The sequence below is a fragment of the Diadema antillarum genome, unplaced genomic scaffold (genome assembly GCF_040938485.1).
Source record: "Diadema antillarum isolate AM-2024a unplaced genomic scaffold, OU_Dant_1.0 seq00001957_RagTag, whole genome shotgun sequence".
NCBI classification, from domain to species: Eukaryota; Metazoa; Echinodermata; class Echinoidea; order Diadematoida; family Diadematidae; genus Diadema; species Diadema antillarum.
The window spans coordinates 1-13965 of NW_027272617.1; the positions used below are offsets into that span (position 1 = coordinate 1).

The 13965-nt window shown below is 39.6% G+C and overlaps 1 protein-coding gene across 1 annotated transcript in view; it reads right to left on the reverse strand.

The window, feature by feature from the left end:
* Positions 1 to 123: 123 nt before the first annotated feature.
* LOC139713398 (nucleoprotein TPR-like) overlaps positions 124 to 13965 on the reverse strand; it is a gene marked incomplete at its 3' end in the record, with an annotated part of 33990 nt that continues 20148 nt past the window's right edge. Inside the window, exons 10-26 of the mRNA XM_071625132.1 lie at positions 13795 to 13889; positions 13197 to 13289; positions 12383 to 12487; positions 11638 to 11745; positions 11088 to 11218; positions 10181 to 10282; positions 9287 to 9443; positions 8322 to 8512; positions 7809 to 7887; positions 6798 to 6941; positions 5468 to 5641; positions 4925 to 5065; positions 4172 to 4355; positions 2956 to 3060; positions 2273 to 2422; positions 1492 to 1589; positions 124 to 258 (exon numbers count right to left, since the gene is read on the reverse strand). Coding sequence (XP_071481233.1) covers positions 124 to 258; positions 1492 to 1589; positions 2273 to 2422; positions 2956 to 3060; positions 4172 to 4355; positions 4925 to 5065; positions 5468 to 5641; positions 6798 to 6941; positions 7809 to 7887; positions 8322 to 8512; positions 9287 to 9443; positions 10181 to 10282; positions 11088 to 11218; positions 11638 to 11745; positions 12383 to 12487; positions 13197 to 13289; positions 13795 to 13889 — 2192 coding nt within the window. The remainder of the gene's footprint in view (positions 259 to 1491; positions 1590 to 2272; positions 2423 to 2955; positions 3061 to 4171; positions 4356 to 4924; positions 5066 to 5467; positions 5642 to 6797; positions 6942 to 7808; positions 7888 to 8321; positions 8513 to 9286; positions 9444 to 10180; positions 10283 to 11087; positions 11219 to 11637; positions 11746 to 12382; positions 12488 to 13196; positions 13290 to 13794; positions 13890 to 13965) is intronic.

Consider the following 13965-nt stretch of genomic DNA (forward strand, 5'->3'; position numbering starts at 1 on the left):
CACCCACATGCAAGATTGCCTGCCAGTTATGTTCCTACATCTCCACTACCAATGATTTGTGTGCATAAGATTTTCACACACCACACAGAGACTATATGCGTACAAGTGTATGATATTCCTCACCTCTTTCGCAACTCTGGACTGCTCATGGCTATCCTGTCTTGCCATCTTCTCCTTGGCCTCTGCTTCATTTCGCCTCGCGAGGGCCTCCTTCAGCTCCTCCTGCAGCTTGCCGATGTTATTCCTCAGTTCAGACGTCTGTAAGAGGGGCCACAGGAAGATTTCAAATTTTACACGCAGCGCAATTATAGCATCATAGATCAAACTATCATTTCAAATTTCTACAATGCCAAACATTGAAACACTCTGATGATAAACAGCTGGAGGCTGGTCTATATTATAATAATATGGGTCCCAGACAAGTAACACATACGACAATTAGTTAACATGTATGCATTCCTGGAACTTAAGAAAAACTAAGAAGCAAGCGCTAAATCACTACAAATTTTGTTATCATATCCATGATTACAATCATAAACTGAATCATGCCTATCAATGCATGTCAGAATAAAGGTGAGGGTTGCACTTTTTCAGAGACAGACCCAATGAAAGTTTGGAAAAGGAAAAACAAAGACAAGGTTTTAATAAGTGCTGTCCATTGGTGGTCCATACTCCCAAACTCCTTAACTGTTCCCTGTATCAGTTATCATCATAATCACCACAACATCATCATCATCTCCAATTTCATCATTAATATCATCACTGTCATCATCACAGCTTTCATCATCCCCATTTGTATTATTAATATCATCACCACCATCCTCTCCATACTAATCACCATAGTGACATGGTAATTCTTGTCACTGATAGCTTCCTGTCATCCACATCACCATCTTATTCTCTATTATCACTTTCATCATCATCACCAGCATCAGCATCAGCACCATATTCATCACCCTCAAAAAAAATTGTCATTCATAATCATATTCTCTTCATTGCTACCTCATTCGTCATCATCACTTTCATCATTGTTATTATCACCTTCATCACCATCATCACCATCACCGCCATCACCGCCATCACCGCCATCACCGCCATCACCATCACCACCATCACCACCATCACCACCATCACCACCATCACCACCATCATCACCATCACCATCACCATCATCATCATCATCATCATCATCATCATCATTATCATCATCATCATCATCATCATCACCATCACCATCACCATCACCATCACCATCACCATCACCATCACCATCACCATCACCATCATCATCATCATCATCATCATCATCATCATCATCATCATCTTTCTGTTGGCTTCATTCATAACCCGTACCAGGACAATTACCAATTACGGATTGGGATTATAGTTAGAGTCAGGGGAAGGTACTGGGGTAATTGTCCTAGTACCTTCATTACCATCACAGTCATTATTATCGTTGGTACATCATTACTACTACCAGCATCTCATTACCTGGCTCTGGACGACTTCGTGAAGTTCCTTGTTCTCCGACTCTTTCTCCTCCCTTTCCTTCCTCAACTCGGTCACCTCCTTGTCCAGGGCATCACGCTCTGGAAACGGCAAAACAAGGAACAACACAGTCCTATGATATAATCTATGTCAGCCTACATCTACGACAAATACTGCAATGACATTGGTGAGGCACTAGGATGGCTAGCTTTAAAGAGAAGACAAAAGGGCACTTGGCACCAAATGCCATGCTGTTCTTGGATACAACTTCACATCATGTAATAGCAATGGTTGGAAACACACCCCATCCACACAAAATCCAACAGCCCTCCTCTTCCCATTCTTTACTATTGGTCTATTTGTTCTTCCAAGGGAAAATTAGGGAGCAAAGAAAGGAAATATCTGTCAAGATGCCTATCACATTTTTGTTGGCTTTGCATAGGTTTTCTTGTGCACTTAATCTGTAGCCTAAAAGCACCATTCTTCTACAGTTTGCCTCATTTTTCACTCGAAAATTATTGCACTACTATTCAAAGAAAAGCAGCTGATCAGAGTGTCATTAGGTGAATTACAGTAGTCAAAACTATGTATTATCACAATCCCACAGGTCTACAAACAGATCTCTTCCTATCAGAGGGAACAAGGGTAGAAACTTGTTCCTCTGACAAGTCTGAAGCATTTAATAGTCAACTTTATAGCATATTCAATAGCCCAAAATTTATCAAACTAAAGACCTGCCAGTGACTGAAACAAGACTACAGAGTGAGCAAACTTGCAGACTTGCCTTGTAGGGCCTCTTGGAGGCGCTTCTCCATTGTGGTCTTGAAGGTTTCACTGGCTGCATTCTGCTCCTTCATGCTCTGCTCCACAGACTTGCTGATGGACTGGTAGTGGGTCCTCTGCTCCTCAAGCTTCTTCAATTGCTCCCTCAGGACTAAATGTGATGGGAATGTCAGAGATATGATACCAGTCTCCCTTTCAGACCAACCGGTCTGCTTTTCTCTTTTCTTTCAATTTTATCAGCTTCGTAATCCACATGTATGTTTTGCATTCTTACAAAGGTTCTTACAACAATAAATTCTTCATTGATACCTGTTCCTTACTATCTCACAGTAGCTCCAGTGGCCTACACTGTCTGCCAGCATGATTCACACAATACATAGAGGAATATTAGTATACTAAATTACATTGGCACAGCTAAATTGAATTTGTCTTGTAGCATCACAACTATTACAGATTTTCTTTACTCACCTAGAAAAGGAATTAGCAAATACAACGTACTAAGTAACTAGGACTGATGGTGTAACTAGAAATGTCTCATTTCACACAATTACATAATTAAAAAGGAGCTCCCAATTATATTCATCTTATTATGTTTTCAAAATTTGGAAGGATATTCATTAGTTTCTACTAATGTGACTAGGAAACTTATCCTTCATACCACTATGTAATTGACCACCAACTCACTCTTTATCTGGCTCTCGGACATCCTGAGCTTGTTGCTGACCTCTTTCAGCTCGGTCTGGCTGACCGTCGTGGCACCTCCGTCCGTCTTCTCCAGAGCGGCCACAGCTAAGGGAAGCAACGGCAAAGGAGAGGAAAGTGTTTGTTTGTCCCTCGAGCAGACAGTCCAAATCATACATGTATTTGCAGAACAAAGTGGTTATCACAGTTACTGATATTAATCCTTCCTGTAAGAATATTCTACTTGGCAACCTCACCACTCCTGAGCAAGGGATAAAACTTGGGAGGTCAAAGACATCTACATGACAACACATTCATACAAAATGATCCCTTTTAGATGAACTGCGAGAATAACAGAGACCCTTTAACTGAACCATGAGGAAGTGAAAGGAAAATTCAAAAATACCTGTTATATTTGCATGAACAACAACAAAACCTATCATAGGTCAAATTTAACTTGTAAGACATCATATTCCCAAAATATAATACACCGATAGGATCAATCTAGGAATATTGTCTCTTGAGAAAGTCTTACACAAAACAGAATAAACAACTTTGTAGTTCCACTCTGCGCATGGGCAGACAAAGGTCATTTGTGGTAACGGGCAAGTTGATTTTTAAAGTCGCTGAGATAAGCATCTGTGATGTAATGGTAAATTCATGTAATCCTCATGAATGGCGCTTGCCAACACATCCACCTGACAACAACAAAGTCTTCATTAGAGCCTAGTATTTGGCAATAATGATGGAATCAGTTTGTTAATGCACTCAATGCAAAACAAATAGAATGGATGCTTCCCACAGTGATAATCATTCTAGTTACCTGAAGTACATAAGTTCTTCATTGTTCAAACATGAATTCCATAAATTGCTACGTTAGGCAAGCTAATGCATTCATGAGTGAAGTGCCTAACCAACTGAGAAAAATGAAAGGTTAATTGGGAAATGTGCCACATGACAATGAATAACGAACTTCTTCACCGTAAAATGAGGAATGTTCGCATGCATTTCAATATCTCGAATTTCGCATGACAAGATTTGCGAATCAAATCAAAATGCATGCGAAAGTTCTTGTCTACACTATATGCATTGAATGCAAGAGGCAATTCGCGAAAATGTCATGCTGCGAAAAATGCTGTCGGTTCTAATTATAGAAAATTGCCACAAAAACATCTTGCTTTACAGTATAAGGAAAAAAAATGCACATTAATGGTAGTACCTTCATTCTTCTCCTTAACAGCCGCCTCCAACTTGACTTGGGCCGCTGAGAGCTGGGCGTTGATGGTGGCGCTCTTCACACGAGCGTCCTGAAGCTCGTTCCGTGCCTTGGTCAGCTCGCTGCGGGTCTTCTGGTGGCCCTCGAGTTCGGAGTTCAGCTGGCGCTGGAGGTCGTGAACTTTGCCCTGTTTCAAGTGATGAATATGTGTATTATGTGATTTTTACTCGCAATATGTACTATTTGTAACAGGGCTCACTTGAAAAGCAGGCCCTTGGGCCCTGAGAACGTGACTACCCTGTTCTTTTTTTAAATAAAACTGAAATTCAAAAGACGTCTTAAAAGAGAATTTTCACAGCTGAAACCCTTATCGTGGTGAAATCAAAATGTTCACCGGTAAACCTATACAGAAAGCTTGAAACCAAAAATTTGGACTTCTCACAACTGTACAAGTCATGTATATTATTGGAACATCATGATGTATGAATAACTAGACTGATGTGACATAATGTGGTTGAATGGCCAATCACATGAAACTCTACATATCCAATATGAGTTGCAGCAGTTTTGCAATAAAAAACAAGCAGATAAGCAAACCAAAAAAACCCCTAATGCATTATCATAATTATGAAGATAGCTCTATCAGTATAAGAGCATAATTTAAATGTCTGGGCTCTGTTTCCTAGAAACCTCGCAGGAAATTCCTAAAAATGGAAGCAATCAATGTAACCTCAAGGTCAATCACAGTGTCCTTACCATCCAAGACCTTAGAGCCGTCTTGTGTTCCTCACTGTCCCCGTCCAGTCTTCGCCTGACCATGGTCAGTTCTCGCTGCAACGACTCCAACTGATTGGTCATTCTGGTCTTGGCCTCAAACTCGGTCCTCTCAAGGTTATTCTGGGAGCAGAATGGCAAAGGAGAAGTGAGAATGAGATGCACATCACTGGAGATGAAGTTGAGGCCTAAATCAAAATCATATGCACACTAAAATACCATTGCTAATCAGAAAAAGAAAATATTTGCTGGGGCAAAGTGAAGTGTTATCTGTAGCATTGATACCCCAGTGAACCATCAGACAACACAACTACCACCACTACCAAACCAATACCACCACTAATACCACTACCACCAACATCACCATCTCTCATCTAATCAATCAAATCAAAATTGCATCGATGATGTACTGTCTTGTACACAGAATGCTTTTTGTGCTGCTTTGTTCAAGTTGTTGGTTTTTTTAATTACACATGCGGAAATAAGTGAAAGTAAAAGAGAGTGACTCTTCCCAATGGTCTTCACCTGGATGGCCTGTAGGTTGGTCATGAGGAGATTCTCATTCTTGCACTTAGTGACCAGGGACTCCTTCTCCTGGTTCAACCTCATCTCCGCCTCCCTCAGCATCGTCTTCTCCGCCCGCAGGTTCTTGTTCTCCACCTCGGCCTTGTTCAGCCTCTCCCTCGTCGCCATCAGGTCCTGTGAGAGACAAACAGACACAGACACACACATACACGCAGACAGACAGAGAAAGAGAGAGAGAGGAAGAGTCATATTGGTGCAATGTAAGCTGGTAACAAGGCTCCCTTGTTGTGGGGAGGGGGAAAATTAGAGAGAGGCAGATTTGCAAAACAGGGAAACCCTGTTAAAGCAAGCTCGCTTACAATGAGGTACTACTTTTGAACAAGGTGTATTGGGAAGTCCTGGTATCACATTACCATATTTGGATTGTCTCTTTTTTAGTATGTTTACAAGGCGTCGGTCATCAACGAGGTAAGATCAGCATTCCTGATGACCTTGTCGTAATGGGTTTCCAATGTATTGGTAAGACATGTGACATATTTCTGGAAGAGTTTTCTGGAATTCTCTGTGGTGTCAATGCACTAGCAACACTGCAAAACTTGGCCCTTCCTTCCTTTTTTTCTGTCTCTAAATGGTTAGTTATCCCTTCTTCTCCTTCCTCTCCATTTAACTCCTTTTCTTTCTTTCCCTCTTATTTACTTTTCTTCAGCCAAAACTTCTTTCCTTCATCACTTCTTTTTGTGCCTTTTCTGCAGTCTTCCTTCTCCAGACTTCACTGTATTCCCCATGACATTGTTCATTCATTGTCTTCCTCTCCATGCTCACTTTCTTTCTTTCACACTCTTACTATTGTCCTTTTCTCCCCTTTCTTCCTTTTTTCTGTATGTCTTCTCATCTATCATTCTTTTCTTCCTCCTTTTTTTTCCTACCCGAGTTTCTACCCTGTATGTCTAGTCATCTATCAGTCTTCTTTTACCCTTTTTTTTTCCTACATACCCGAGTTTCTGCTCTGTATGTCTACTCATGTATTATTCTTTCTTTCCCCCTTTTCCCTTACAAACCTGAGTTTCTGCTCTGTATGTCTACTGTATCCATTTATTAATCTTTCTTTTACCCTTTTTCCCATCAAATCTGAGTTTCTACCCTGTATGTCTACTCATCTATCATTCTTTCTTTTACTCTTTTTTTCCCTTCAAACCTGAGTTACTGCCCTGTATGTCTACTCATCTATCATTCTTTCTTTTACGCTTTTTTTCCCCTTCAAACCTGAGTTACTGCCCTGTATGTCTACTCATCTACAACTCTTTCCTTTTCCATTTTTTTCCCTACAAACCTGAGTGAGAGAGCTTGTGGTCTGTTGGAGCGCCACAATCTGGCTGGAGAACTTCTGGTTCTTGTCTGTGAGGGCGGCGATCTCCTTCTTGTACCCCTCCACATTGGACTGCAGGGTCCTGTACCGCTCACTGGAGAAGTCAAGCTGTGTGACAGGGAGGAAAATCAGCTTAGTATACAATTATACTTCGCCTTGGAGAGTTTCTGGTGAAAACTATGGGCAGAGGTGACTCTGGTATTTCATCTTTATAAGCCAAAATATATTATAATAATACATATGCCCTGATATTCCTAAATTTGACACCAAATTGAATAAATTTTAGTGACTATCTTGGCAACATCACATTAAAGAAATATTCTAGATGACAGGGCACAAAAATGAATGGGTGAATAACCAAAAGAAAAAAAAAATTAAATAGCTTTTGAACAAAAGCATTCATTCGGATTTATCATTGGCACAAAAGTCAACTTATCAAGCATAAAAACTGATATCTCAAAGTTATATGCACTGTAACTTTGGTTGTTTGACAAATACTTTGAACAAAATAATCTGCAATTCCTCAACCTCTGAACTGATACCCCTTTCACGTTTAGCAAATTTCACCCAGAAGATCTTGTATTAAAGGTCTTTAATATGGGCAAAATACCAGATAAAATGCAGGGTGACTTTTTGGGAAAGTTACCCTCGAACCGTCCCCGTTAAACTCCGGGGGGGGGGGGGGGGGGGGCTCCTGGAAGCTCCCAGGAGAAGCTGTAGTGTGAGAGGCATTGCAGTTAACTCCCGGATGAAAAGCGACAAGCCAGCATGCCAACAAGAAATTTTGTGCATTTGCGCAATAGTGTCACTTCCACTGCAAAGGAGCAGACACAAGATATCCAAGTGGATTCTCCTTTGCTAGTTTCAGAGAAATTCTTCAAGGACGTTCCCTGTAGATTCCAAGTGAATCTCCAAGGAAACATCCCGAGTGGCTAGTGTGAAAGGGGCATGACACTGAAGACCAGTTTTCCTCACCTGTGAAGACAGCTTTGCATTCTGCAGCCGAAAATTTGACGTCTCGCTGCGAAGTCTCTCAAGTTGACTGTTCAATATTCTGTACAGAAAGGAATATTTGATTGAAATGGGAAGATTTTTTAAAACCTTCTGTAAACACATACATTTACATGTCATACAAATGCCAGCACACAATGAGACTTGCAGATAGGCAGCTTGACAATATGTTATGATTTGAATGGAATGAACCTTACGCAAGTTTTCACTCTAGATTTGTTGAGTACATATTTACATTCACATGCTTTTGTGGTCCAGATGTCAATAAAATACCAACCCCCCATGGCACACAATTTTCTGTTACAGGAAAAGAATATTACAGATAGATATGTATGATTTCAAATACAATGTATGTTTGTCTGTTTAAGCATATTTATATCACTCATATTTTTTTTTTTTCAATTTTACATCATCAAAAGCACTATAACTAAAAATAAGATTTAAAAATGACAGAATACTTTTATTAATGTAACTCACTGCTCATTTTCTGCCTTCTCCTTCCTGTACGTGTCAAACTCCGACTGCAGGGTTTCCATCGCTTTCTTGGCCTCCTGGTCGCCAGGCAACAGGATGCCTGGACTCTTCTGGCTGGCAGTGGTCACAAGAGGGCGCTTCTGACTCTGCTGAGGCGTTTTTGTCTCTGGTGAGCTGAATGATGTCGCCATGAGCTTGAAATTTGAAAGATTATTAAAATGGTATATTTATGTTTGTTTGTTTTTCGTGCATTTGTTTAACTGATGAGTTGCGCACAAATTTTACATTTTGTCACGCTACTGAATGAAATGCTAGTACAACACTTTTTGATGTAACCATGTTAGCTGAAATTTGAATTGACACATGCTAGTTAATGTATGCATTTAAAGTCAACCTTGCCTACGTGGAATCTATTTGGACTGAAGAAACAGCTTCCACTTAGATAAAATTTGACTTATGAGGGATTAAAATCAACAGAATATAAAGAGAAGAGGACTTGAAAAGACCTTTGACTTAGGCAATTATTTGACTTATGCGAGGTTGACTTAAGCAAGGTTGACTGTACCTTGACACAAAACTCAAGTGAAGTCTCTTCAGAACTTTAAGGGGACCTACAAAACCAGCAGGTATGGATGGATCAAGAAACACACCTGGGTTTCATGGCACAGAACATGCCCTGAACTGAATTAAAATCCACAGTAAAACAAACAAACAAACAAGCAAACTTTGAAAGGCATGTGGAAAGGACCATGACTGTTTTGAGGCTTGCACAATATGCTCCAACACTGGCACAGAGTACCGAAGTGTGATGTCATAGCCATTCATCACTATGGAAACTAGTTCCAAACAGTACTCACCAAGCCTGAGTGTCTATGTGCGCATATGGTTCCAACCCAAGCTATATAATAAAAGACAGTGATATCATGACTTCAGTACTCTATTCTGGGCATATGGAATGTTCCACTCACCGGCGAGGGGGAAGAGCCTGTCTGTGCTAGAAGCACCTTGTACATGTCCCTCTGCCGTGCAATGGACTCTACCATTTCTGTCTGCCGTGTCCTGGCTGACCTCATCTCCTCCAGCTCTGACATGGCTTCTGTCAACTGTTGCTTCAGCTCTGCTGTCCTGCATTGACAAGAAGGATCAACATACATACATACATACATTAATCCATACGTTGTATATACCATGGTGGTACATGAAAATGCATACACATAAAAGTATTCATACATGCATGCATTCATCCATGCAAATAATAATATACATTAGAACATTCATGCATGCATGTACATAGATACATACAAAATGCATGCATACACATATGCATACAAACAAACATATATATAGTACATTTGAACATTTATTCATACATACACAAATAGATATGAAATGCATACATACTTGTACATGTCCCCATTTATACATACATACACACATACATACACACATACCTGTAAATTTATAGATATGCAAACACACATACATACAAATCTAAGGCCATTATATATGCTTATCATCAGGTACATACAACTCTATGGCCATTATATATAATTATCAACAGGTTCCTGTTCCACATAGGACTTCCTTTGCCAGCAACCACCAATGACAAGAACAACTATTATCATTAACAGGCACAAATCAGGCAAACTACATGGCAGTACAAGTCTGATCTATATGTAAAGGCCCCCCGAGTGATCTTTTGTTGAAAGTACAACAAATATTACAGGGCAAAAATAATACACCATCATGAAAATATGTATGAGATGGTTTCTTTATTATAGGGCAGTATCTGTAATCAGTTCATCTTGATGAAGACGATTTTACATCATTCTAACACTAACAAGCACAATAAGCACACTCACTTGCTTTGCAGCGTTTCCGATTCTTCCTTCTCTTGCTTTTCGCTCAGATCACGCACGACACCAAGGAGGCGTTCATTCTGTTCCTGGAGTTCTTGAATAGATCTGTCAAAAGAGAAAGATGGTAGACATGTTATCAGTTCTCTATTGCTACAAGTAATTATGCAAAAACACATATGTAAGTATTGACACAGATTTAAAGAAAGAGTCATACATCTTGTTGTCTTCGATCTAAATCAACACCAAATTTTAGAAAGTAATGACAGGATGATACAAATTTCACTTAAGTTCTGATGGTAATAGCATATAAAGCCCCCCCCCCCCAACCAAATACCTCCACTGAAATCACAGTTATTCAAATGATATATGTATACATACACAAAAAGACAAAAACATACACATACACACATATAAACCTACACATACCCCTACAAACACACACACACACACATATACATACCTATAAACACACATAACACCTACGCCTAACCTACACCAAAACCTACACCTTCACAATAACATACACGTATCACCTAGATCTACACTAACAGACACCAACACACACATGCGCACGCAAACACAAAATACATCGTAACTAGGATAGTTTTATTATCAACTAACAATAACCTCTTTATCTCTTAGTTTACTGATACAGTGCACTCTCATTGTGACAAACACGGTCATAATGCAATTCTCGATACAACGATGCAAAAATTAAGGTCCCAAAATGATCACCTATATATCTCTATATACATGTAGGTGTACTTTACATTTCAGCTAAAACAAAATTTTGATGTGAAAAAAAAACTGCGGGTTCCAAAGACATTTTCATAATGGCAGTGCACTGTAGAACAAACTTTTAAACAGAAAAAAAGGGAAGAGCCAGAGCTCAATGAGCAAAAAATCTCACTTGAATGACACGAGCGTCTCCGAGATGACCTGAGATGAGCTGGAGACGCTGCTGGAGGAAATGTCCAGCTCAGCTGGAGCCTGGATGGGACCGCCTCGGGCCTCTGCCACCTCCTTCAGGAGCACACGTACCTGGAGGTCAAGGAGTGACCAGCACGACATGACTTCATTTGAGAACACACATCATCGCAGCAGGCATGAGAGTAAGGTGTTCCAAAATATCTCCTTTTTTTTACCATGATAAACTGCTGCAAGAATTAAGGAAAAATCTGCCATACAACTATAAAAAGAAAATAATCATATCAACAATATAGTGGTGGACCTGACTGCAGATGATAGTCGTAAATACCTTTTTTCGCCCATGAAAAAGAGCAAAGCTGTAAATATGATTGATTTCAGTGGGATGTTTTTTCACTTGATTGGTTTTATTCATTTTGTTCTTTATCTTTAAAACTATAAGTCCTAACTACACATAAGGCATACATAAGACATAATTACAATGGAAATATCCTCAAATCAAAATCACCAAACAACAATGTGTTCTAACTTACTTGCTGTCCCAGGTCTCCATTTTTCTGCTGCAGCCTGGCATTTTCCCGCCCAAGGTGGCTCACTCTCCTCTCCGCGTCATCAGCGACAATCCTCAGCTGTTCTCCTTCCTGTGCAGTGAAAGATCAATGTGGAGGGCATTCATGCACGAATATGCAAAAAGCTGAAAAGCATGTATAACAGGCACTCAGGGGCTCGATACACACTTACACAACATAAGGTGCGTGTGGTAGAGGCCTACATTAGGACCCCCTGCTACACACTGTAGCAGAGAAATATTAGGTCAATGTTGCCCAATTTGAAACACTTTCAAATCCAATCTAAATTGACATGTATTCAAACTAAGATATAGATAGATGATGCATTTGTTTCACCTTTTTGTTTTGTCTTTATTCCTCTACTATCGCAGTTTAGCAGTTATCTATCATTTCTTGTTTTGTAACTACATGTAAGGCTGGTATGATACTGAATAACACTTTGAGCACCTCAGTAAGGTGAATATACCACTTTACAAAAACTCACTGTAATCATCAAACAAAAAAAATTGAGATGACATAGATATGAAAAACAGATCTTAAATCAGCACAAAAAAGTTGCATCACAAAATCAATCTATGATGGAAGATTTAGATAAACAGAGCTACATTAATTTGAAATTTTTGACCTTTCAAATTGAAACAAAAATTTATGCCAAAACAGAAAATCCATAACCAAAGCCAATGGCATAATTGAAGAAGCAAACTCTTACCAGCATGGCTGCCTCCAGCTTGGAGGAGAGTTGGGAAACGGTTTCCAGGGCCTGCTCATAATCCTCCCGCTGCTTCTGAAGAACTGGAGCCTTCTCCTCAATCTCCTGCTCATACCAGAGAATACAAATCAATCACCATGACAACAAAGTGGGCTGCTGCTTCACACAGTTCAACACGGACCACAATCATATACCAGTAGTTCCAATGTGACACAAGTTGCCATATAAATGCAATCATTGAAATTCATAAGACTAACATTTTTCTTCTTCTTGTGGGTACCTTACGTAATCTGCCTGCTTCAATTCTGAAGACTGTAGCAGATATAAACCATTTGTGTGTGTGTGTGTGTGTGTGTGTGTGTGTGTGTGTGTGTTTGTCCACTTCACCAGAAGTCCACACTGCTCTTACAAATTACAAGAGAAAATCATAAGTATCCACCAAAACTTATTTCAACACAATCTACAGTGCTTGCTTCAGTATAATAAGCAAAGTAAGACAAGCAAAGTAAGACATTAATCAATTAATCATTAGTAATCTCGGTATTGCATGAAGGTTGCAGGGAGGATATCTAGGCTCTCAACCAATATTTCATATGTGTAATCTCCGAAGATGCAAAGATGTGTTCCCTGACAAGAGTTGTAACAAGCATCTAGACACAGTACTCTCATATATATCCCTAACAATACAAACTGCAAAAATACGACGTGCAATATCAAATTTACAAATATTTCTCTGATAAAAATACAACTATACTCATTGGGGTCGTCAGTGCCATTTCTTTATTGACAACGAAATGTTGTATTCTTAGCTCACCACCAGGATTTGGTCCATGTACATGTTGAGACGTTGATTCTCTTGTTTCTCCATCATCAACTCATCCGATGTCTTCACATACTGGCTGTAGATCTATGGCCAAACAGACAATGCACAATCAGTCATCTAGATGCATCACATCTTTAATCTCAAAATCTAGCTATTAAGAGAAAAAAAAATTGAAAATTATCGTGCAAGTGCTAAATTAAAGAGCATTTAAGAATCTAAAAAGTAGATATTCAGCTAATAAGAAGGCATGTATCACTCTACTGATGTATAAGTTGCAAGCACATTATGGGATAATTGCTTACTGAGTAGTGATATAGGTATCTAATAAATAATCCTCTATTATGTGATGCTGAATAAACATTAGATCTGAGTTCACATAGAAATACAAGTCATGCCCACCATTTGTGATCAAAAGACATTTGGTGAGAAATCTAGCGCTGCATTCATTCGACGTAAACAAACAGATTTGAGGAACTACATTGACCTCGTGTTTACGATGGTGTAGCAATAATGCCATTGTGCAATTACTTCTCACAGCTTTTCTTCCTCCAGTAGTAATAGGAGGCTAGGTCTTTCAACTTGGTCTCACCTCTGTTAGCGTCATGCCAGACTTGATGAAGGCGCTCGCTGCAGCCGCTGTGGGACAGAGCTCTGTGAGTTCTTCATCCGACATGGGAGCAGCACCTAGCCAAATAATCAAATTAACACATTCAAGGACAAGGAGAAAAAATAAAATAAACCAGATCCATATCTCACTAAA